At 36.1% G+C, this 27,115-nt stretch overlaps 1 protein-coding gene across 1 annotated transcript in view; it reads left to right on the forward strand.

The window, feature by feature from the left end:
• Nucleotides 1–27,115, forward strand: part of MALRD1 (MAM and LDL receptor class A domain containing 1) — a gene marked incomplete at its 5' end in the record, with an annotated part of 744,051 nt that overhangs the window by 52,897 nt on the left and 664,039 nt on the right. Inside the window, 5 exons of the mRNA XM_080810106.1 lie at nucleotides 7,716–7,817; nucleotides 8,485–8,628; nucleotides 16,282–16,448; nucleotides 22,796–22,888; nucleotides 25,463–25,670. Of these exons, the coding sequence (XP_080666232.1) occupies nucleotides 7,716–7,817; nucleotides 8,485–8,628; nucleotides 16,282–16,448; nucleotides 22,796–22,888; nucleotides 25,463–25,670 (714 nt within the window). The remainder of the gene's footprint in view (nucleotides 1–7,715; nucleotides 7,818–8,484; nucleotides 8,629–16,281; nucleotides 16,449–22,795; nucleotides 22,889–25,462; nucleotides 25,671–27,115) is intronic.

Here is a 27,115-nt window from a genome sequence, read left to right on the forward strand (position 1 = left end):
AAAGGGAGAATATTACCTACCTACTTGAAATAATTGATATTTTAAAAAAACAATTTAAAACTATAGCAGTAAAGAACTTAAACTCCTTGTAAGTGCATGTGGAACATTTAGTAACATAGACTATAGCCTGGGCCCAGTGGCAAGGCTATAAGGAGGCAAATAACATGCTCTCACAGATACAGAATTCAAGGGGTCACTAAAAGCTTGTTATTATGGACCAAATTGCATCCCCTCCAAACTTCAGATCTGGAAGCTCTAACTCCCAGTGTGACTATATTGGAGATAGTGTCTTGGGTAACTAAGATTATATAAGATCATTAGGGTACGGTCCTAATATGACAGGAAGGACTATCTTGTCAGAAGAGGAGATCTCTCTCTCTCCCCTCCACCCCAACTCTATCCCTCTCCCTCCCCATCACCCATGTCTTTGTCTCTCCCTGTCTCTCACCTTCTCCCTGTCCCTCTGTCATGTGAGGACACAGTGAGAAGGTAGCAATGTACAAGCCAGGAAAAGGACCCTTATGAGAACCCAACCATGCTAACAGCCTGATCTTGTACGTCCAGGCTTCAGAACTGTAAGAATATAAATTTTTGTTCCTTAAGCCATCCAATCTATGGTACTTTGTTATAGCAGCCTGAGCAGAGTGAAACAAGCATTAATTAAGATAAATAATATTTAAATACCACATAGTGAGAGCTCACAATTAATGAAAAAAATCAATGATGAACAAAATATAAAAATACTAAATGAAGATAGTATTACTGAATTGTCCAGTCTCCGATACGGCTTAGCAGTACTACGGGGGCTGCAGACAAACCTTAAGAATGTTAAAACAATTGAAATGGTAAAAAAAAAAAAAAAATCCTCTGAGCTAAATGAAATTAAACTACAAATCTGGGACATCCACAGTCATTTGGAAAGTAAATGTCACACATTTACATAAAACAGACTTTAAAGTAGCCAAGTATTTTGAACTGAAAGAAAATGAAAATATAACTTACTAAAATTTGTGTAACATAGCTAAAGCAGTGCTTAGAAAAAAAAATTGATATAAAATTTTTATTAGGAAAGAAGAAAGCTCTCAAGCCAGTAAATTTAACTATCCATCTAACTAAAGTAGAAAAAGAAGAACATATAAAAGCTAAATCAAGCAGTGGGAAAATAATACATATAAAGACAATGAATAATGGAATTTTGGATGGGAAAATAATAGAGAAAATTATCAAAACCAAAAGCTGGTTCTTTGAAGATGTAACTAAAATTGATAAATTCTAGCTGGACTGCCCAAGAAAGAAAGAGAAAAGGCACACATTACCTAATTAGGAGTGAAATAGGGCTAATACCAAAGACTCTATGGGTATTAAGAGGATAATAGGAATAAGGAAATAACTACCAAAACTCTATGCACATAAATAAAAAAATTTATGTGAAATGAACAAATTCCTTAAAAGTCATAAATGATCAAAAGCTACTCAAGAAGAATGTGATAACTTGAGTAGTTTTATGTTTATTAAAGAAATATGACTCATAGTAAAAATCTTCCATTAAAGGAAACTTCAGGACCACATGGTCTCACTGAAAAAGTCTATCAAATATTTAGGGGAAAAAACCCCCAGAAGTTTTATACATTCTATTCCAGAAAATATAAGTGAAGATAATACTTGTTACCTTAGTCTATAAGGGCAGCTTTGTCCTACCACTGAAACCGAACAAAGATATAAGAAAAGAAAGCTACAGACCAATATTTCTATCACAAAAGATCTTTAACAGCATTATTAGCAAATGGAATATGCCAGGAATGGCCAGCGATCCCTGTACCCACAGATGAAAAATTACTCCAGACTTTGCTGTGAAAGAGAGGACAAGGCAAGGGAGTCAATGCTCAGAGGCGAAGACCCTTTGCTCTTTTTCGCTCCCACTTTTATTGGTCCTTCAGGATAATCACAAATCCTCATCACTGGTTCTCAAGTGGGTGATGTGTGACAAGGGGCCTTACTGAAACTAGGAGGATCTGTTTACAGGGAAGATAAGATACACTAATCTGCTATTCTGCTAAACATAGCCTAAGGGAGGCTATTTGGGCTAAGAAAGCTTTGGGAAGGCAACTCCAGGAGGCATTACAACCTTTCAACAGCTGAGTGGCCCGCAGGCCTTGGCATTCCAAAGGCCGGTGGCTACTCTGAAACCTACCCCCGCCCTGTGTTACATTTTAACAAGCCAGGTATTACAGCTGATTTCATTATCTACATTAACCCCAATGGGAATCCAGTAACATATTAGAAAGAGAATACATTAAAATCATCCAGGAGATGCAGAGTTGGTTCAATGTTTGGAAAGAGATCAGTGTAATATACCTTTTTAACAGACAAAAGAAGAAAAGCACATGATGACCTTAGTAGATGCAGAAAAAGCATTTGACAAAATCAACATACAGCCATAATTAAAAACCTCAGCAAACGATAGACATCTATAACCTAGTAAAGGGCATAGGCAAAGACCCAACAGCAAACATCATACCCATTATGAAAGAATGAATGCTTCATCTCTAAAACTGAGAAGCAGGCAGTGATGTCCACTCTTACCACTTGTATTCAATAACGTACTGGAAAGCCCAACCAATGCAATAAGGCAAGACAGGTAAGTAAAGGCATACAATTGGAACAGAAGAAATAAATCTATCCATATTTGCAGATAACATCATTGTCTATGGATAAAAATCATAAAATGCATTTTAAAAAAACTTCTAGAACTAGTAAATGAATTTATCATAATAGTGATACAAAGTTGGTATAAAATCATTTGGATTTCTATATAATGGCAATGAACAATTGGAAACTGAAATTAGACAAATGACATTGGTAATACAATCAAAGTAAATTCTTACATATAAATCTAAAAAAATATGCTGGGTTTGAATTCTGAAAACTACCAAGTAATGATCAAAGACATCAAGAAGATCTGACTAAATAAATGGAGTATTGATTGAAAGATGATGGGTCTATGTTTGCCAAAATTCATAGAACTGGATAATCAAAAGTCTGTCTTCATTTTACCATATGTAAGTTTAAATACATTTAAAGAAGAAACAGTAACTTTTAAAAGTTGAAACAGTTCTGATGGTGAGGAAGCTGCCACATAGAGTACTTAGTAGTATTATCTTTAAAGAAAAAGTGCAGCTTTATTATTTTGCTGCATGTATTTCTCTTCACTATAAAAATGTGAACAACTTTATAAATGTGCTTATAGTGTAGGAATAGGTACCCTTATGGTTTCTGAACATTTGGGAAGTTGGACAGTTCAACTAAATTCTTTTTCTAGCATTAGAGAAAACTTTTATATTATTCCCACACCTTCAAACAGTATCATTCTAGTTTCTGCCCTTTTCCAAAAAAATTCACTGCACATTCATTGAAAGAAGGATCTTTTTAGACTTTGTCAAAGTAGCATGTATGAAAGAAAAGTCAAGCTTTGTGACTGTGAATAAATAGGTATGTGTTTAGTCACTGATTTTTGAATAAATTGCTTATTATAATTTTTATAAAAATGGCATGCTGTTGTGGCTCATAATCAGAATATTGTGAATGTTCTTTGAATATTTTTATATTGGTTTGCCAGGATCTTGCCTTCATCTCATTTATGAAGGCCCCAAATACACAAAACCATCTTTTAATGAGAATTTGAATGGTGCATACATATTATCCAGTTAAATAACTAAGGAGCTAGTTACCTTTTTGTCTTATTAGCTTCTAGCAACCTTTTAGGATCCAATAACTGTTCCTTGAAATTCATTACTAATTTAAGAAAATTGACAAGGAGATTGTCTAAAGCCCCTGGAGTCAAAAGTAGATGCCAATTATAACTTCTACTCCAATGGCCTTGAGACTTTGACTTCATTCTGTACCATGTGAGAGAGAATCTGGCCAATTTTGCATAACCTGCTTATACAAGATAAGATTTGAAGGAAATGTGTCTTCACTGGTATAGAGACCTTAAAATGGTTGACAAAGCTTGTCCTGGTGAACACGTATCATGGAACACGTATCATGGATGGAAGATTTTAAAATCCCCAAAATAGTTTTGTGCAGCCAGATTGTGGTATAATGTAACAGTGAGAAATAAAGAGGGTGGGGATGTAGAGAAAATACCTATTAATATGTAGATAATTGACATCATTAAATAGTTTTGAGCTCTGAGACTGAATGCACTAAAATAAAAAGAGGTACCCAGGAGATTAACTGATTGTCGACTCATAACCCCATCTACTGTTTTTACGGTTATAAATTCCAGTTTGGGGGATGAAGGTAGAATAATGGTTGACACTGATGAAAGATATTGAATACCAACTGACACAAGCTACATTTTTAATATCTTATAATTTATATTTGACTATATTGCTATTTTTGTTTATAGTACTTTTGTGAATTTTTTGTCTTGTATAAATAGTGAAAAATTAGAGATAATATACAACATTTAGTTGAACTATGGCCAATACTTAATTATTTAGCTCTAGGGGGCAGAAGATCTGCAGCTATTATGTGAATCTGCAAAAATTACCGTTTTAATTGTTTCATGTTAATTGTTATTGTGTAATCTTAGCTTCGTTTATTACTCACACTCCCTTAATTGCATATGCAGTTTTATTTTCAGTGGATCTTACATTCAAGAGACTTTGCATATTCATCATTTATAAGCTCCCATGATAAGAAATCAGCTTACGGATGTTATTCATAAATTGTTTTATAACCAATTGCTTTGATTTTATTCCAAATAAAAGTGTAAACAATTTACGTACTATCTATGATATTTTCAAGAATTTTGTTGAATTGTTCTTAGGTCATGGATTTATTCAGTCCTTACACAAGTATATAGAGAACACCTATGTTGTGCCAAGGGTTGTTTCAGACAATGGGGAGATAGCAGTAAAAAACAAACAGCAATCCTTGTGTTCATGGAATTACATTTTAGTGAAAGAGAGAAATACAATAAGTAAATAAAAACAGAATTTTATGTCAAGTGGTGATACGTGCCATGGAGAACAATAAACCAGAAAGCCGAGAAAAGAAGTGCCACAGATAGAGGTAAGATGGAGTTTTAAATAGAGTAGTCAGGCATAGTACATGGAGAGCACATTTATGAGCAGAAAAATCCCCAAGGAGTTGAGGGAGTAAGCCATGTGTATTTTGGAAGGAACCATAAATGCAAAGGTCCTAATGCAAAAGTCGTCTTGGTTTGTGTGAGGAAGATCATGGTAAGAGCTACTGCCTTTATTCATGAAGGACAGAAACCCATGTAATAATTTTAAGCAGAGGAGACATGATCTAATAGACATATTTAAAGGTCAGGAGGGGGTAAGGAGGCAAAATAAGAAGTTAGTGTAATCCAGAAAGAGTGATGCTCCCTTGAGTCAGAATCGGCAGTAGTAGCAGAGGTGGTAGGACATAGCGAGATTCTGGATGCTAGTTTACAGACAAAGCAAAGATTTGCTGATGGATATAGTGATGGGTAAGAGCAAGAGATGATTCATGAGTCCAGATTTCTTCCTGAAATAGAATGGATGGAATTGTCATGAGCTGAGATGGGAAGAAAAGCGGAGGATAAAGTCTGAGGAGAGAGAGAGTTTTAGACCCATTTCTATCAAGATGCATGTTAGCTCTCCAAGTGAAAGGGCCAAGACCGCAACAGGAGATATAAATATTGGACTCCAGTGAAGCTAGGACTGAAAGATAATTTTATGGGTCGTTGGCATCTAGGAAGTGTTTTAAATATATGAAATGAGGTGATATTAGCAAGATTGTGGGTGTAGAGAAGAGAAGAGATCCAAGGACTGAGCTCTGGGGCATTCTCATGTTACTTTGTGTAATGAGGAGGAAATGAGGAAAAAATGGCAACAGAGACTGAGAATGAACAGCTAGTACTTGAAGAGGAAAACCAGGAGAGAATCATGTATCAGAACCTAGTGAAGAAAAGGTTTCAAGAAAGAGGGAGTGATCAAGTATATCCAATATATGGATATGTCAGATGTGACAAGGAGGAAAAATTAAATATGGGATTTAGCAATATTCCTGATATATGCACTTTCAGTGGAGTGATAGGGTACAGAAAAGAAAAAAAAAGTTCTGATATGCCCTACAACATGAATGGACCTCGGAAACGTTATGCTAATAAAAAAAGTCGAACACAAAAGGCCATATATTGTATGATTGTATTTATGTGAAAAGTCCAGAAAAGGTAAATCTGTAGAGATGAAAAGAAGATTGGTGGTTGCCAGAGCCTGAGGAGGAGCAGAGAATGGGGAGTGACTTATAACGGTATGGGTTTTACCTTAGAGTGATGCAAATGTTTTGAAAGTAGTGGTAATGATTGTACAATATTGTAATTGTAGAAAAGCCACTGAATTGTATACTTTAAAATGGTTAAAATGGTGAATTTTATGTTATGTGAATTTTACCTCATTAAAAAAAAAATCAAAAACCTCACTGGAATGGGCTCAAGAAAGGATGTGGGGAGAACTGGTGTTGGAGTCCATGTAAATAGGTAGAACTTAGAGAAGTTAGTTGGAGGGGGTTGTAGGGTCAGAGGGTTTTCTTACGATGGGTGAAATTTTGGCCCCCTTGCGTACTGAAGTGAAAGAAAACCCGTTGATGTAAAAGAGGGGAGGAAATTGCTGGAATGATTCCTAAAACAGGGAAGAGGAGATGATTTTCTGAAGAAACATGGACAGCAGTGCAGGGAGATGGGTGGTGGGACTTGGGAAGTTTTCTCCTGTTTCCTCTCATTTTCCCAATGAAATGTGAAGCAACATGATTATCTGAGAATGATGATGGGGAAGAAGGAATTGGAAGATGAAGGAGTGGGTGAAGGATTTTGAATAGCTACCTAGGAGTGGCGGAAAAGGAAAGAAAAGAAAATGTGGTGGGGTGGCCACAATGCAACCAAGTGAGTAGTCACAGATACAAAGCCATTTCAGTCGGTGCAGTGGTGGGCTCTTTCTCACTCACCTTCCACCAGACAGATGCAGGCTGGAGTAGGTCTTGAATTTCCTGGAGGTCTCAGTGTATCCACAGTGATGGCTTTGACTGGAAATTCTTGGGGCACTCACCTGGGCCATGCTGCTTGTGGTGAGCTCCTACGCACATTTCCCCCACCAGAGCACACGTTGTGGCTGTCCCAGGCCTTGTGATTCTTGTCAGGATTGTGGCTCAGGTATTTAAGGAGGGGAGAGTGAGAATTGTCTGGAAGTGGCAACAGGACAGGAAGGATACCTAGACCACTTTCCAGCCCAGTGTTGGGAGGGCGGTGGAGGGAAAAACAGACACACTAGGAGAAGATGGCAGGGGCAGTAGTTCTAGTAGATCAGCTTCCAGCTAAAGAGGACAGTCTATCTTACAGTTGACACATGTTCCATTATGCTCCTAACGTTAGGCTTTGTGTTTCCACATTAGGCTGTGTTACTTCATGGATACATGGAAGATTTGGTTTGAGAGCTTGGTAGTCACCACAGGGATCTGGTTAAAATCCAGAAGCACTAGCAGAGTTGTATTGTTCTCTCTGTCTCTGTCTCTCTCTGTAATGGGGTTGCCTGAGGGGAGACACTGCCACAGAATGGAGTTGGGTGGAGAGTGCTTTATAGAACAAATGCTAACATTTTAAAAAATACATGTGCCTTTCCAGATGCACTTACATCTCACTTCTTGCCAATTTTTAAATTTAACAGATGAAATTTTACCCTGTCCAGAAACATTAAATACGGAGCAGGAGCAGTGCCATCTAGATACAAGTCTCTGCAGTTTTGATTCTATAGATGAAGGACTGAGGGGTAAGTGTTAAATTGAGATGCCCACCATAATGGTATGTAGCCACCCATGAGACTTGGACCACTGGTAATAATTCAGACCACTACTATTGATACTCACTTGCCAAACTTTGTTGACATTTATGTCCTAAATTTAGCCAAAGTGTTATTGAAAGTCTGTGGTTTATTCAAAGCATGAAAGATACTAAATATGTCAATTTAAAGTGATGTTGTTCTGTACAATAGTTCCATTAAAGACCACCTTTGAATTATATCCAGCATTTCTTCTTTAAAATTTCAGTGTGATTATTAACAACAAATGATTTAAACTAACTTAATTCCATAAGATAGGTCGGGTCAGATACTATGTATGCTATTTAAAACATTGTAACTGGAGCAGTGGTACAAGAAAAAGTGAAAACATCTTTTTACTTTTAAATGGTAATGGTTTTCCTTTGGGAGGATGCCCATCTGGATCAAGGAAGAACTTTTGAAAAACAGGTATGCTGGTATAGTTCAAGGCTTGTTGAACCAAAATTTCTAGGTATGAATTAGAATATGTGTGCGTGTGTGTGTGTGTGTGTGTGTGTGTGTGTGTGTATGAAGCCTTGATTACAACTCATATGCTATGGCTAAGCAGCCACTCTAGTGACTATGGTGGTCCACCATTGTCTTTTCCACCTCTCTATAGTGTATCAAATCTGTGGATTTGAATTTGATATGTGTGACTGGGTGTCAGAAACATCTGCTGGGAAAATTTCCTGGATGCGCACAAAAGCAAGAGAAATTCCTGCATTAGAATCTAGACCTCAGAAGGATCAAAGTAGTGATGAAGGTAGGAAATAAAAAAAATAATATTCTTTATGTATTTTTTTCAGAATTGTGATTTATTGTGAGTGGTATTAAAACATTTCATCAGGGATCCTGATGAAGATACTGAGTGTATTTTCTTGAAACTATATTTACCATACATAGTGAAAGTAAAAAAAAACACAAAAAACCTTATTATCAATAATGTAAAGGAAGAATTATACTAGGTAAACTATTTTAATTTTGTAAATTGTATTATTTTCTTATCATCAGGAGATAATAGATTTTATGGGAACCAAAGGGAAAGGTATTAAAAGACTTCTATCAAAATGTATTAGCTCTCCCTTTCACTAGTGTCTATGAGTTTCTTTTTCATCTAATATTAAATTTGTGTTTCTGTTTATTGTTCTTTCCACTGTTTTCCTTTCTTTCTTTCTTTTTTTTTTTTTGAGAAGGCATATTGTTAGTCTTTTCTTAAAGTAGTAATTTAAGATTTTACTACAGCAGAAAGCAATACCTATTTTTTTCTTCTTCCATGTAGATTTTACTTTCTCCATAGTTTTGCCTTTTCTGGAATGTCATATAGTTGGAATTATACAATAGGTAGCCTTTTTAGATTGACTTCCTTCATTTAGTAATTTGCATTTAAGGTTCCTCTATGTTGTTTCATGGCTTGATAGCTTATTTCTTTTTCATAGTGAATCATATTCCATTGCTTGGATGTTCCAGAAGTTATTCACCTACTGAAGGACATCTTAGTTGCTTCCAAGTGTTTTGCAATTATGAATAAAGCTGCCATAAACATCTATGTGAAGGTTTTTATGTAGACCTAAGTTTTCACCTCTTTTGGGTAAATGCCAAGGACCATGATCACTGGATCATGTAGTAAGAATATGTTTGGTTTTGTAAGAAACTACCAAGCTGTCTCCCAAAGTAAAGGTACCATTTTTTATGCCCATCAACAATGAATGAGAGATCTTGTTGCTTTCCATCCTCTCCAGCATTTGGCAATGTCAGTGTTCTGGATTCTGGCCATGCTAATGGGTGTGTAGTGGTATCTCCTTGTTTCAGTTTGCATTCCCCTGATGCCTTATGATACGGAGTGCCTTTTCGTATGCTTACTTGCCATCCGTATGTCTTCTTTGGTGAGATGTTTGTTAAGGTCTTCAGTTTTTGGTCTTTTATCTTTTATCATTTTCTTTCTTTCTTTTTTTTTTTTAAAGATTTTATTTATTTATTTGAAAGAGAGAGAACACAAGCAGGGGAAGAGGCAGAGGGAGAAGCAGGCTGCCCTGCTGAACCTGGAGCCCGGTGCAGGGCTTAATCCCAGGACCCCAGGATCATGACCTGGGCTGAAGGCAGGTGCTTAACCAACTGAACCACCCAGTCATCCCTATCATTTTCTTTATTCACCATTGTTTCTTTTATTTCGTGCCCTTGATTTCTTTTCCTTCTTGAAAAGCTTCACTTACTAATTGTCCTTTAATTTAGAAAAGATCTGTGGTGATGGGCTTGCTTAACGTTTATGTTATAAACTTAGAATATTTTTAATGACCTCACTCCTAAATAATAATCAATCAAGTCAGATGGTTTTCTAAAGAAAGTCTGTATATTTTATTTCTAAGCACATGGTGATGGTTCTTTATTTCCTGATATCTACGGTAGTCATTGGGAAGTCTGAACTCATCTAATTGTTTTTCAGTTTTATGCAGATTAAAAAAAAATGTTTATCTCTAATGTTTGAAAATGTCACTATAATGAGTACAGATCATGAATATATTTTTAATTAAATTTTTCAATGCTCAGAATATATGTATTTCATCACTTGTGGAAATGGTATGTTACTCTTTTCTAATAATTCTTGTTTAGTCCCTCTGTTCTTATCTTCTTGAGTTCCTACTAAATATATGTCCTGGTGGTCTGTGTGTTAGTGTTTTCTATTTGTTGCCCTTATTCTTTGTTGTTATTTTTGTCTTCCACTTCTGTTATGGCTTTGTAGTTTTAAATGAAGATTTTATATGCTTCTTTTTTATTTCCTTTTTTAGTATTTCAATTATACTTCCTTTTTCACCCTTTTTTTAGTGCTTGCTCTGAATTTGTGAACTTCATTTACAACTAATCCAACTCCACTTTCAAATAGTTTCATACTTCTTCATGTAATGCAAGTATCTTATAATAACAGAATATTCCTAATTCCTCCCTCCTGCCCCTTGCATCATTGTTGTCATTCATTTCACTTATTTGCAAACTATAATCATCAAATGCATTGTGGCTGTTACTATTTTGAACAAACTTTGCACTTTTAGATCAATTAAGGAAACTATAATTAAAAGATTTTGCCAAAACTTAGCAACCGATGTGTTTTATTTATTGCTTTCCTAGTACTGTTCCTTCCTTTATGTAGATCTGAGGTTCTGACAGATACCATTTTCCTTTTCTTTGAAGAATTTCTTCTAACGTTCCTTAAATTCAAAGCCATTGTTTCCTTGTTTATTTTCTGTTTAGATAATCTGTCCATTGATGTAAGTGGGGTGCTAAAGTCCCCTACTATTATTGTATTATTATCAATTAGTTCATGTTTGTTACTGTTTTATGTATCTGAGTGCTTCCAAGTTGGGTGCATAAATATTTACAATTGTTACATCTTCTTGTTGAATTGTCCTGTTTATTATGATATGGTGCCCTTCTTCATCTTTTGTTATAGTATTTGGTTTAAAGTCTAGTTTGTCTGGGGGCCTGAGTGGCTCAATCAGTTGAATATCTGATTCTTGGTTTCAGCTCAGGTCATGATCTCAGATTCATGAGATCAAGCCCCACATCAGGCTCCACAGTTAGTGCAGAGTCTGCTTGTGATTCTCTCCCTCTCCCTACTTGCATGCTTTCCTTCTCTCCCTAAAATCAATAAGTAAATCTTTAAAAAAATTAAATCTAGTTTGTCTAATATATATATTACTACTCCTGCTTTATTTTGGCATCCGTTTTCATGGTAAATGTTTCTCCATCCTTTCACTTTCAATCTATAGACATCTTTAGGTCTAAAATAAATCTCTTTTAGGCAGCATATAGATAGGTCTTAATTTTTTTCCTTTCTGACAGTCTATGTCTTCCTAATGGAGCATTTAGTCCATTTACATTCAAAGTAATTATTTAAAGATATGTATTTATTGACATTTCATTACTGTTATATTGTTGCTTCTGGAGATTTTCTCCAATCCTTTTTTATTTTTGTCCCTTTTGGTCTCTCTTTTGTACTCAAAGATGCCGCTTTAATATTTCTTGCAGGGCAGTTTTAGTAGTCACAAAGTCCTGTAGTTTTTGTTTGTCAGGGAAACTCTTTATCTCTCTTTTTAAATTTTTTTTTTAAATTAAATTAAATTTTTTTTCAGTGTTCCAAAATTCATTGTTTGTGCTATTCTAAATGAGAGCCTTGCTGGATAGAGTATTCTTGGCTGCAGATTTTTCCCATTCAGCACTTTGAATATTTCATACCTCTTTCTTCTGGCTTGCATTTCTATTGAGAAATCTCTACCTAGCCTTATGGGTTTTCCTTTGTAAGTTAAGGACTTCTTTTAAGATTTTTTTCTTTATCACTATATTTTACAAATTTGATTACAATATATTTTGGTGCTGGACTATTTTGTTGATTTTGATGGGAATTCTCAGTGCCTCCTGGATCTGGATATCTGTTTCATTCCCCAGACTAGGGCAGTTTTTTACTATTACTTCTTGAAATAAATTTCTGCCCCCCTTTCTCTCTTCTCTTCTTCCAAGACTCCTAAATTCTGAATGTTATTGCAAATGATGGAGTCATTGAGTTCCCTAAATCTATTCTTCTGTTGCATAATTCTTCCTCTCTTTTGTTCAGCTTCATTATTTTCCATTATTTTGCCTTCTACATTACTAATTCATTTCTCTGCTTCTTCTAGCCTGCTGTTTGTTGCATTAGTCTGTTTCCAATCTCATTTATTGCACTCTTCATCTCTGATTCTTTTTTAACTCCTTTCCCCTCTGTGTTAAGGGTCTCACTAATGTCTTTTATTCTTTGCTCAAGCACAATGAGTATCCTTATGATTGTTGTTTTAAATTCTTCATCAGGTCTGTTACTTATATCTGCTTCACTTATATTTCTGGCTGTGGCCTTATTTTGTTCTTTCATTTGGGATTAATTCCTCCATCTTGGCATTTTCTCTAACTCTCTGCTTTCTTCTCTGTGTTAGAAAAGCCACTTATGACTCCTCTTGAATCTAATGACCATGAAGAAGAGGTCATATAGTGTCAAGGTCCTGGCACTTCAAGGAGTATCTCTGAAATGTCCTGAATGCACTCTGCTGTTGTGTCCTTGTTGCTCTATCCTTTAGGCCAGTCATCTGTAGAGGCTCTCGTTGTCTGCTGTGAGCAGTGTTTGGTTCCTGGCCTGAATGTGTTAAGTTTTAACTAGGAGTGCTCAAGTCTGCTTGTGAGACCTAACACTACTTCTACCAAAACGGAGGCCCTGAAGAACTCTCTGGCAAGGAGACATGATGTGGGCAGGGGCTTGTGCTGGTGTTTTGAGGAAGGAGCTCCTGTGTTAGGACTGAGGCATGCTTGACTGAGAAGAAAAGTTCTGTCAGAGTGCAGGGGTATGGAGCTTAGTGTAAGCAAGTTAGGTAGCTAATATTGGTGCTATCTTGCTTCCCTTGGGTGGCTCTGTGGTTGTGCTGGGGGATGGGGAAAAGAAGTGGCACCAGCCAACTCCTTTGTTCCTGGAGAGGCATCTCTGTGAACACTGCCTTTCAGGTGTGTCCTCTGAGAAGAGCGAATAATCTCCCTGCTGTGTTCCTCAAGTGTTCTGTAGATCAGTGTTTCTGCACTGTCTGCCCTTAAGTTGTTTGCCTGCCTTCTCTCCAGAAGTAGTGCAGTGGCCTCTGAGCTGTATCCCAGCCAAGCTCATTGACCTTTAAAATTTCAGACTTTAACCCCTCCTAGGTGCAAGAACTCACAATATTCAGCTCTTCTTCTTTTCCAAGCCAATGACTTTGGGGAAAATTTCTCTCTGTGCATTCCCCTTTGTGCTCTTTTATCTCTTGCCCTTCTCAGTGACCATGGCTCCTTCCCCTCTGCAATACCCACCAACCATTTCTGCTCTAAACCACATCTCCACACTTTCTACCTTCTTCAGTGTGGTCTTTTCTCTCCCTTTAGTTGTGGAGTTTGTTCTGTCGGTCTTTGGCTCAATTTCTGGGGTATTTAGAGTGATTTGATAGTTATCTAGTTGTGTTCCTGGGACAAGGTAAACCTAGGGTCCTCCTACACTGCTGCCATCTTTCTTTCCTAACATTACTTACGAAACAGGTCTATTGGCTGCAAATTATCTCAATTTTCATTTGTCTGAGAAAGTGTTTATTTCTTCTTCATTTTTAAAAGATTTTATTTATTTATTTTAGAGAGACAGAGAGAGTGCACACATGAATGCGGGGGGAGGCAGAGGGCAAGGGAGAGAGAGAGAATCTCAAACTGACTCTGAAGTGAGCATGGAGCCCTATGTGGGGCTTGATCTCACGATCCTGAGATCATGATCTAAGCTGAAATCAAGAGTTGGACCCTATTAAAGGCAATCTTCATTTCTGTTATAGTGTTTTGTTTTGGTCTTTAGTATTTTTTATTCTTTCTTAGAATTTCCGTCTCTCTGACTACATCATCTATCTTTTTTTGCATGTTTCTACTTTTTTTTTCCATTAGAGCTCTTAACTTATTAATGATAGTTGTTTTAAATGTTTAGTCCGATAATTCCAACATTCCTGCCGTATCTGGGTCTTGTTCTGATACTTACTCTTTCTCCTCAAACGCTGTTTTTTGTTTTTTGCCTTTCAGCGTGCTATCTAATGTTTTGTTGAAAGCCAGACATGATGTGCTATATTAAGGGAATTAAGGTCAATAAGTATTTAGCATAACCTATTATTTTTATGTAGCTAGAGATTAGACTCTTTACTTTTTGTCACAGCTGTAGATGTTTGAGGCTAGAATTTCATCTGGTATCCTTGTTTTTGTCTTACCTGTTGTCTTTGGGTTTCCCTAGAGACATCTTAAATTAGGTCTGAGACCTACAGTTCTTTGGATAGTATTATCCTATTATTATACAGGACCCCCTTTGAGGTGAGTTGTGTTAAGTTTTAAGGAGGAGAGGAGTAACATTCTAGAGTCCTATGATTAGTTCTCATTCTTTTCGTGAGATTGTTCCTCAGTTACATGACCTTTAAAGGTTCTTTCTCCTCCAGCCTTAGGTGAGACAGGAAGGAAGGCTAGAGGGGGTTGGATCTGGGTATTTTCCTCCCCTCATGCGGAAGACTAAAGCCTGCTGGAGTTGATATTTCTCTTCTCCCAGGTCAGTTAGGTTCTGATCAAACTCCAGTTAGTAAGGCAGTGATAAAGTTTTTTTTTTTTTTTTTAATATAAGCCTTGCTATTAATAGTTGAACAGCCCAGGCATTTTTACATGTCTGTTTCCCCAAGACTACCCCTAGTAACAATACTAGTTTAGGGTTTCATACTTTGTGATAATGCATGGAATTTTGCACATCCTATCACTCAGTCATAGTGCAAGGTAGTGACTGTTGGTGTATGTTCCACCTCAATTTTTCAGCAGGATTTCCCAACTCTAATCTTTGACTTCACTGAGAGAGTTTTTTTCCTCCAGCTTTTGTTTGCAGCATTCAAGTTAGTCAAAATCTAAGCTACCACAGCTTGGGTCTGATCTCAAAGTTCCAGAGTTCTTTGGTGTCAGCTCTACTCATCACTTGGTAGAATTGTTCTTTACTTATCTAGTGAGATATTTTATGTTGAAATTGAGCTGTCTCAGCTTTTGTAAAAATATGTCTTTATCTTATTTATCATTTCTTTGTGTATAAGTTAGATGCAAAGTGTTAACTTAAAATTGTATTTTGCCTAAAACTCTCATATTTCTCAGCAAATCAGAGTTTTATCTAATTAAATTCATAGTTTTAAGAAACTATAGGAATATTCACTAACTTACACAGAAATAACACATTGGAAAACTATTATTGAAAAGCTGCAAGAGCACAGAAATATCTTTGTATCTCTTCATTGTCTATATTACCAAATTTAAAAATAATGCAAATTGGTTTTAAGTATCAGATGGGATAAAATTGATTGACAATATTTTTATGTAGTACAAAATCCATACCTGCAGTTTAATGGAACTGTGGTATGTGATACTTCCATGTGGTTGGGCAAGAAAGAGGGCTGTTTATATTCCCTTAAACTGAAAAGGTTTTTCTACAACTAAGAAGTAGAAAAAATAAGAGGGGAAATAATTCTGGGAAGAAAGGTGAGGAATTCTTGGTTAAAGAAAGATTGCATTGTGACATTTAAAAGAAAATGATGATAATTTTGTAGCACGAGATTTTTATATCAGTTGATATGTTTTTAAAAGAATATTGAACTAGGAGCAGATTTCAGTGCATTTAAAAATCACATATAGAAATGAAAGCCTATAATTTGTAGTTGACACAATCATTTTAAAACATCATATACCTAAAAATAATGAGTAAAATATCCTATCCCTTTAAGTAAAATATTTGTCTTCCAAGCCTGATTTTGAAAAGTCCACAAAACAATAATTTTGTTCAAACAGATAGCAGCTCATTTTTTTCTAAATTGCTTCCTTTTCCTTTATTTTTCAGGCTACTATATCTGGGTAGGAGCTAAGGATGCTTCTACTCTTAACCATTTAGACAGCAAAGCTTATTTAAATAGCTCTCTGTGTCACTGCCTGGGCAAGAGCTGCCATCTTCAATTCTATTATTCCATGGAAAACAGTGTTCTGAGAGTAGGACTACATAATAATAAGGTGAGAAGAAACTTACATTTATCTCAAATTCATTTAATAAGTGAAATTTCTATTTTGGTAACTTGTGTTTCTATTTCTCATTTGTGTGTAGGCTTTAGGTATTCTTTAACTTGACTTTATTTAGTATACCTTTGAAAAGAAATATTAAGAACCTGGTTTAAGACCTACTGTCATGTAGGTGTGCCTGGGTAGCTCAGCTGGTTAAATGTCCTACTCTTGATCTCAACTCAGGTCTTGATCTTAGGTTGTGGGTTCAAGACCAGTGTTTGGCTCCATGATGAGAATGGAGCCTACTTAAAAAAAAAAAAAAATACCATCATGTAGAAAATATAATGTGATAATTTGTACAATATTATTTTACAAAATCGTTAAAAATTCATGAAAGTATATTAAAGAAACTATAGGTCTAATAAAAATGAGATGTTTGAGATTCTGTATTATTGGCTCATATTGACTTTCTGATGGGATCTGTTTTGGATTTTAGATCCATATATCACTAGAGCTATAATTATGATGGAAACAAATTACTTGTTATGGTACCAGCAGATACAATTTTAGAGGCTGGTAATTACTGATTAAATACAAACAAATGAGTCATTGGAATGGGAAAAAATGGCTCACTGGGTTGAATGAAAGTTGCAGTGGTTATGCTAGCAAATAAAACAAATCTAAGCTTTTTTTTTTTTTTTAATACCTAACTTTAACTGAAAACAATCCTCCACAAGTGGAAAAATATCAGAGGCACTTTGAGAATGAGAAAATTTATTTATAGATTGAATTAAAAAAAATCACAGGCATAAATAGTGGTCATTCTTGCAATGGGAAACATTTGACAATAATTGCAGGAATTCTGAAAGGAAAAAGGAAGATAGTAAAAACATCCAAGTCAGATTCTTTTGGCTTCAGATGCTTTGAATAAATCGAGTTGAAACTTCCTCCTCATATCGGCCAGATTCATTTCCCAACAAAAGTTTATTTACCATCTATTCTTATCAAGTATCACAGACCATCTGTCAATAGCATTTTCTTCTGTTCTGTTTGCTTCTGAAGTCTGAAGCGCCATCATAATTAATCCTTAGATATGACCTGTTAGCTGCCTATTACTGGGAGAACTGAAAATTCAAAAGGAATTCTCTTTTTTTTTCCTGGTTCTATCACAACGCTGTTCTCTTTTTCTTTTGTATCATTTTCTTCATGCCCAGTCTTTTTTCTTCTACCTCTTCTTTTCCAGAACATTCACAGAGTTCTAAAGCATGAAATTAGAGGAATATGCTTGTTGGATGGCGTAATATAATTTGTTTGTTTTTATGGATGAGATACAATTTCTAGCATTCTGTAACTATGTTATATTTTGGTGACATTTTTATGGTAACATTTGACAGTAGAATAATTTTTTTTAAAGATTTTATTTATTTATTTGTCAGAGAGAGTGAGCACAGGCAGACAGAGAGGCAGGCAGAGGCAGAGGGAGAAGCAGGCTCCCCGCTGAGCAAGGAGCCCAAGGCGGGACTCGATCCTAGGACTCTGGGATCATGACCCGAGCGGAAGGCAGCCGCTTAACCAACTGAGCCACCCAGGCGTCCCTAGAATAATTTTTTTTAAAAGATTTTATTTATTTATTTGACACAGAGAGAGAGAGAGAGAGAGAGAGCACAAGTAGGCAGAGAGGCAGGCAGAGAGAGAAGAGGAAGCAGGCTTCCCACCGAGCAGAGAGCCGGATGCGGGGCTCGATGTCAGGACCCTGAGATCATGACCTGAGCTGAAGGCAGAGGCTTAACCTACTGAGCCACCCAGGCGCCCCTGACGGTAGAATAATTTTGTTGAGTTTATATTATAGTTAAAGGTTCTTTAAAAAATATATGGTCCTGGGTGACTGGGTGGCTCAGTTAGTTAAGCATCTGCCTTTGGCTCAGGTCATAATCCCAGAGTCCTGTGGTCGAGTGCTGCATCAGGCTTCCTCCTCAGTGGGGAGTTTGCTCCTCCCTCTACCCTTCCCCACCCTGCTTGTGCTCATGCTCTCTTTCTCTCTCTCAAACAAATAAATAAAGTTTTTAAGAATATATATATGTTCCTATGATAGTACTTTTCACATGACAGGTAATTATTATTCACTGAATATTGAATGAGTTATCTTAAATTTGAGTAGAAATTTGTTCAATATAGACCCTAATCCTAAAGATTATTTTAATCTACCCTGAACATCAGTGATGGATTATAAACTTTGGGACTATATAAGAAAAGATTATAAACAGATTGACTTCAGATACCACATCATATAATAAGAATAAAATTATCAGAGCTCCATCTCCCACATTATAAGAAAAGAAGTTAGTCATGGAGAACTGACCTAATGTATTAGTTAGAACCGGTGGGAGCATACATCTCAGAGCATTGAGTGATGTTTTGTTTATTAGTTTACCCAGTGTTCTGCAAGGCAATCTCCTGTTTTTTCTTACATACTATTGGCTCTGATCTCTACATATAATATATAACATATTGGTCACCAATGCAAAATCTGCATCAAAATACATTTAAGTTTTAAGCTCATGTTTTATCACAAAGTTAAAAAGGACTCCAAACCTATCATTTAAAAAATTAGCTCTTCAGGAAATGATCATTTAAATCTTCCATGAGTAGAATATAGAAAACAACCCTTAGAATATGTGCAGGTAAATCAAGAAATACGTAGGAAGAATGCTGAAGGTAGTTTTCTTTATTTTCAGAGGACATCAGACCTTGAGAAGTAGATAACACAGGTAAAAGACAAGTTGTTAAATAAAAAGTTGACTCTGTTAGGATCAGCTTAAGTGTGTAGCTGTTCTAGTTCTCAACCATCCTTGAGATTAGGTCTCTATCTTCTATAAAATAATAATCTTAGCAACAACCTATCTTTTATCCTGAAGAGAGTTTCCACGTCAGTGAGCCAAGGATAGTGAGGTGCCCAGCTTGTGGTACCTTTTAGATATTTTAAAAATTTCCAGTGACAAATAGGAAGAACACATAGCTGGGGCAGGGAAGAAAATGCCTTAGAACATATCTTTTCTCATATGATACTGTTTTTATTTATTTATTTATTTTTAGATTTTTTAAAATTTATTTGACAGACAGAGATCACAAGTAGTCAGAGAGGTAGGCGGGGGCGGGGTGGGGGGGGGAGTAGGCTCCCTGCCGAGCACAGAGCCTGATGCGGGGCTTGATCCCAGGACCCTGAGATCATGACCTGAGCCGAAGGCAGAGGCTTAACCCACTGAGCCAGGCACCCCGGATACTATTTCTAAAAAGGAAAGCCATAATAAGCTTTCCTCAAAGGAAAGTCTTTGCCAAAGTACATGTTCCTGTTCCTGCATTTAATCAAAAGTAGTTAATTTGTTTTAATTTGGTTATTTGAGAGAAGAGAGGGGGAGAGAGCAGAGTGAGCAGAGCAAGCGAGAGAGGACGTAAGTAGGGGGAGGGGCAGAGGGAGAAGCTGCAGCAGACTCCCTGCTGAGTAGGGAGCCTGATGCGGGGCTCCATCCCAGAACCCTGGGAGCATGACCTGGACAGAAGGCAGATGCTTAACCAAGACTGAGCCACCCAGGCACCCCTCAAAAGTAGTTTTAAAAGAACAAAAACAATAACCTGGAAATTGGGACCTTTGATTTCTTCACTGGAAGAGGGAAGGATAAGCTCAGGTCTCTTAGGAGATAGAGCAAGTCTTTCCTTGAAAGGTAAAATGGCATTATTGATCCTAGTCTAGGGGAGTAAAGATACTTAAAAAAATTGATTGATTGATCGATTGATTTTAAGATAGTAGAAAATTAAAACATCATCTGAAAGTTTTTTCTGAGCCGAGGGTTTCTTTCTTACATGGATACCTGTTGAAAGTAACTAGGTCAGAAGAGTCCGAGAGTTAGGACAGAATAAAATAAAAGCTGCTTTTATTTAGTTGAAGTAAGCTCTTTTTCTTTTTCATTACTGTGTTGTCAGACAGGAAAATGTGATTTAAAAAAATCTGTATTTCATAACATACCATTAACTTAGAGTACAAAAAGCCATTTAAGTTTAGAAAGAATTCTGCTCACTTCTCAAAAAAATGTAAACACATTCTTTTCAGGTAGAGTAGAGAGGAATTAATTAGTCATTGTGAAAAAAGAGCACAAATGCTCTAAGTTATTTTCATAAGATGAAAGTGAAGGGACATGATGAATGCAACTTGCCAAGCCATGTCACTTAAAGCGTCTGTGCAAGAGATAAGTGTCTCGATGCTAAATAGTTGGTTGCATAGGAAATTATTTCAAGAAAAATTAGTTGTGTGTCCCAACTGTGTGTAACTCCACTTCCTCCTGAAGTGACCCAGAAGCTCTCAGCTGAAAATATGTCTACCATGGATGTTTCACTGTCTTGTCGAAGTCTTAACAGTTGATACGAATAAGGAATAAAATGAAGTACATTTTAATGGGTTTAGACTATCTTCTGAAATATTTAAGACTTGGAAATTGGAGTAGACATCAGAGGGTAAAGGACTAAGTTGAGAATAGATTCATTTTTAGAAAATGTTGGTTATGAATGAAATAAGCGAAGCTGAGGGGAGATTGATGCTTGCGAGAGTCTGAAAAAAGTCCAAGTGTCATGTGTCATTTGAATTACAATGAGATGTCACCTTCCAGTGCTGTCTTCTATCCTATAGTAGAAGGAGGGCACAGACAGTCTCAGAGCTCAACCTGAGACATATTTATGCCACTGCATTTTCACTGTACTGATACATGAAAAAAATCAATGCATCCATTGGGTAAATATTACAAACAATCTGGGCTGTCTTTACCAGGGAAATGTCAAATGAACTTGCATGTTCGGTAGAATCTAAAGAATGTATTATTTCAGAGCATAAAAGCATGGACATAGATCATAAAGCACAATAAAATAGGCAAAACTTTGGACTACATTATGGAATTTTATTAAGTATCTTACCTTATAGTGTATAGTAGAAACATAATTTTGCATACACCTTGCCACCTGGAAAATGATCATTTCACAGATGCATGACATAGTGAACTCTAGACGGCACAAAAAGGTCTTTGATAGAATGACAAGAGAGTCAAATAGAAATATAATCTCCAGAAAATAACTGTATTGTTTGGAACTTGGAATGAATTCTCCCATAGGGGAAAAAAAAAGTATGTCAATTTATTGAGATTATACAGAAAAATAAATCTGATAACATTGTTTTTTAAAACTTCCATAGTAAGTGTTTGCCTGTCATTTCTTTTCTAATGTCTTGGCAATGTAATAAAATATAGTAATGTTATTGGGACCAACATTAAAGTAGCTGGCAGTATGAATTTCTATTTAAATTTGTATTTTTGAAGTACTTTATTTAAAATTCTTTTTAAGGAGCACCTGGGTGGCTCAGTGGGTTAAAGCCTCTGCCTTCGGCTCAGGTCATGATCCCAGGGGTCCTGGGATCCAGCCGCATCTGGCTCCCCTCAGTAGGGAGCCTGCTTCCTCCTCTCTCTCTCTCTGCCTGCCTCTCTGCTTACTTGTGATCTCTGTCTGTCAAAAAAATAAATAAAAATCTTAAAAAAAAAATAAAATCCTTTTTAAATGTTCTGTCCTTACTTTCCATCATAAAAAAATAAACAGATTTACTATATAGATATGCTTTATTTCCTTATTTTTTAAAATACTGTTTTTAGGGTTGAGCCTCTGCCTTCAGCTCAGGTCATGATCTCAGGGTCCTGGGATCGAGCTCCAAATCGGACTCCCTGCTCGGTGGGGAGCCTGCTTCCCCCTCTCTCTCTGCCTGCCTCTCTGCCTGCTTGTGATCTCTCTCTGTCAAGTAAATAAATAAAATCTTTAAAAAAAATAAAAAGACTGTTTTTATAGAGAAGTTTAAGGTTCCTAGCAAAATTAGGGGGAAAGTACAGAGATTTCCCATTTTCCTCCTGTCCCCACACATGCAGAGCCTCCCCATTACCAGTATCCTCCCTGAGAGTGGTACCTTTGTGATAAATGATGAACCAGCATTGACATGTCATTATCACTGAAAGTCCATAGTTTACATTAGGGTTCTGGCTTGGTGTTGTGCATCCCACGCATTTGGACAAATGTTTAATGACATATGTCCACCCTATGTTATCATACAGAGTATTTTCACTGCCCTAAATATCCTCTGGGCTCTGCCTTTTCATCCTCCATTTTATTGTTCCTTTAAAAAAGGTCATATACCTTTTTGCCAATACTTTAGGCTTCCTAGTACTTGGTATGGTGCAGGTAGGGTAAACTCTACTGAAATGTAATTGAGAGAGTACATATGGAACCATGAGAGTAGAATTTGGGGAATGAGTAATGTCGTTTCATTTGAATCGAAGGAAGAAGAAGTATTTTGGATACACAACACATCAACTGATGGAAAATGGGTGAAAGCAGAGGTGTTAATACCAGAAAGCCTGAAGACGTTTAAGGTACAAAATGGAAAAACAAGTATTCTTTTATATCGTAAGTTTAACTTGTAGCTTTGCAGTAGTGAATTTTATCACCCATTGCTAAATTTAAATTAAGGATTTAGATTTGTGCATTTGGAGAGAACAATTTCCTACTTCCTTTCATTGTACTTAGTCTTTCCCCAGCCACATTACTCCTGTGTAAAGGTTCTTCATCGTACATGGGCTCTCTTCCTGGCCCTCTCTAACCCCAACACCATGCATTGCCAACAAGGAAGAAAATGGCATTACGAAGCAGATAAAAAAATAAATTGGTATTGAAAATGAGTAGAAACCATACAAATGTTTTGAAGGCAGTAATTCATATCTTTATAAAATATGGTTATATCTACCTGTGCAAAGATATATCTGAAATAAACATGTGCCCAGTGGGAATATGGTCTCTTAAGAAAATGAACTTGGGATATTTGTATTGTATATAGAGTTGAGATTGTGTAGAAAAATATATCTGATAACTTTTTTTTTAGCTTTCATATTAAATGCTTGCCCGTCATTTCCTTCTTTTCCAATATCCTAGCAACATTGCAAAATGTAGCAATGTCAGTGTGATCAACATTTAAGTAAGTGGTATTACTGTTATTCATAATTTTACTTTTGAAGTGTAGTATTTTATTTAATATTCCATTCTTTTTTGTTATATGAAGAGTGTATGAATATGCTTATGCTGGACTGTGAGTATAAAATAATAAGATTGTACATGTGGCTCATGAAACCAATTTCATTCCTTTATGGTAATATCACATATATACATTTTTCTAGGTGCTGAAAGGGAGAACCCAAATGATACTGAACTGTAACCCATACAGATTTTTAGAATCCCATTTACTGCTGAGATTGGAATTTCTGAACCATAGCATTTTTGTATTAATCACAGCGAAGTTGAGGTTTATATCATAGCCAATTGAATTAATATTTGATACTATTTTAATTTTCTAAGCTGATATTTATCTTTATAACTTTGGAAAGAGGTACTAAATGATTGGAGTTTCATTCTTTTATATAAACTGAATATTAAAGTTGGTCTTTTTATTTAATTCAAAGATAAAACAAAATAAAAAGAGTAATTTGGGAGTTACTCTAGATTTCCAAGTGCATATTAAATGTAATTAACTTTCAATAATAGCACCTTTTTCAAATCTAAGTTTAAATGCATCAATTTTGAAACACAAACTACTGTCATTTTTGCATACCTAATCTCTTGCTACTATAAACATATATGGATATAGGTCCAATAATTTATACATATTTATACTATGATATTCACTATGGGGAATGTATATAGCAGCATATAGTTTTCCTATTATTAGATATGATTTAAATGTAATATCTTCTGGACTAAATTGTTAAATATATTTGCAAATTGAGACTTAATGTAATCCTTAACAAAAATATATATATATATATTTTTTTTCCTCATATTTTTACAAAGGAGAAAACCTATTCAGAAACTTTCAGCTGGAAAAAAATGAAAAGAAATTAATCTTTCTTCCTAGTGTATCTTATTTATACACAAACAACACCTAGTTTATTGCTGTTCAATAGTATTTTCTGTTCTAGAGGAAAATATAAGTATCTGTGCTCTTGAATATCATAGCAGGTAGGCATGGAAGACTGCTGAACACTTGCAAAGTGGCTAGTATGGCTGAAGAACTGAATTTTAATTTTATTTTAGTTAATTTAATTTTAAATAGCCCTTTGTAGCTGTGGCCACCCTATTGGACAGCAGAGAATTAGTTGCTTGGTAAAGTCAGCTATTTGTACCTCTCCTTCTCTCTGGTGTTAGCCAACCATTGCTCTTGGTGGAACCTCAAGGAACATTAATACTTTGATATAGTATCTTACATTGGACTAGCAAGGATGGTTGTTTCACTTGCTAATGTTGCATACCTCCAAAAAAGCTAGCAATTTGACTGGAGAAAATGAGATTTATTTAATTGACACTTCTTTGATTATTAGAGAAATTCTTCTTTTGTGAAAAGATTTTTATATTTAGTCTTTTATATTTTCTGTTCATCTGTTGTGTCCCTTACTATTTGTCTAACCTTTCCCTGCCTGCATTCCAACACTAAACGCAGTACTTTAAAAACCAGATGTAGTTATAGCTCTTGTTGTATAAGTAGTGATAATGCTTATTCTTTTTCCTGAGTGTTAAAGAGAGCCATGAAGATGATGCCCATGTTAAAAGTTAGCAGGCAGGGACATGGCCCGTGGTTTAAGTGGCATGTTGTATTTCATTGGATCATGAGTGGTTTCTCAGAGGCCTCAGTGGATCTACTGTGTCCCTATCTTTATACTTTTCCCCTTGGGGACATATATTATGGATTGCTGAACTTTATTAAATGTAGGGTTTTTTCCATTCAGATCAATTACACAGGTGAGTCAGGTTTCCCAAGTAGGAACTTTGGTGGTTGTATTTGCTGGCTCTTTTAATAGGTATTTGTCTCGGTAATTATTAAATGTCTATTATTCCTTTTTGGACGGGTCCTTTAAAGGAGATTATAAACTCATAAATTGTTCATGTTTTGCTTTTTTAAGATTATATTTGAAGGCACTCTTCTGAGCCAGAAAGGTTTTATTGGGCTGGATCAGCTCTGGGTCTATGCCTGTGCACTTGCCCCATCCAGAAGGCTTTGCCCTAAGGATGAGTTCACTTGTGCCAGTGGCCAGTGCATTTCCCAAGAATCGGTCTGTGACTCTCAGCCGGACTGTTCTGATGAAAGTGATGAAGACCCAGCAACTTGCTGTAAGTGAATTAATGGTTTACTTGTTCACAAGCTAACATTCATGACTATGTTTGGATTTAAGTCTGCTTTGAGTGAGTTAAAGTTAGTATGTATAACATGAAATGAATACACATTCTCAGTCTACAGCTATTAGCACTGTCCTTTGGGGGGGGGTCTCTATGCTAATATAGGCTTTGGTGCTTTTTGTTAACACTGCAAACTTTATTTGTTCAACCAATGAATAATTGTATTGTGGTGTGTGTGTGTGTGTATGTGTGTGTGTGTTTTGGTTAAAAAGGAAAATGGGTGGGAGAGGGAACCTCTTTATACTTTTCCCTTGGGAGACATATATTATGGATTGCTGACCTTTATTAAGTACAGAGCATCTTCCATTCTGACTTCTTATGTAGAAGTCTGTGGGGAGGGGTTGAAGAGGAAGGGCTGTCACTGCCTTCTAGGCAGCCATGATGACTATAGAAATCATGTCAGCCATGGTTGGATTCATGACTGGGTAAAATTTAGGTCCAACAGCTGCCTTTTAGGACTTTTATGGAGAGTATTTGATAGGAGTGATGACAAGAAATCCCATTATTATTCAAACCTAGTTGTATTTGAAAGGAAATATAATTTAATTTACAGCCCACATGATGGTTCTCATCTGAGGTAACTTAGCAACTAAGATACTTGTGTCTCTTTGGAAATGATGGATTCTAACTAAATGAATCCAAATCCCATATCACAAACAAGTGGGTTTTCTTAATTATTAAAAATTTGACATTTATTTTGCTGCACTGTTTTATTTTAGTGATGTGTTTTGTTGAACAGGAGAAAAATATTGCAACAAGATAAATGTGTCACCTTTTTAATGAGAAGTTCTTTGTACAAAAAGCTTCTGTTGATGGGGAGGGATTTTATTAAGAGCAATAGAAAGGGATACAGGAAAGAGGCGTTGGGAAAGCCAGGGAGGACTCCTCTGCCTGTTGGTAAACAGCATCATTAATTCCTCAGACACCTAGTTTTAACACTAGTTGTAAACAAAACAATCTGCTTCTCAATATGATCTCCATGGAAGTTTTGGGTGCTGTCTTTTTTCACTCAAAAAACATGTGAGGGCAATTCACTATCTCCATTATGAGTGTCAGTTTCTTTTCTATGCTTTAAGATTTCTCACAATTTGGTCCATTTCTTTGGAGAGATTCACCTTTCTAATGGTTTGCATTCTCACTTTAACTGAAAGTATTTCCTCTTTCCACTTGTACATACTGACACTTTTTTCCTCCCCCTTCCCCCTGAAGGGTTCTTTATGCTCTCCTTTTAATTGGTTTTCTTAATCAAATTCCACCTGGAGTATTAGTAGATACTTCAGCATTTGATTTTGAACATATTTTCCCATTTCTCTTCCTCTGTTGAAGTTTCATTGGTTACATATTTAGGATTTTTCCAGTGGAGTGTATCTTGACATCAT

The sequence above is a fragment of the Martes martes genome (genome assembly GCF_963455335.1).
Source record: "Martes martes genome assembly, chromosome: 8".
In the NCBI taxonomy this organism is placed as follows: domain Eukaryota; kingdom Metazoa; phylum Chordata; class Mammalia; order Carnivora; family Mustelidae; genus Martes; species Martes martes.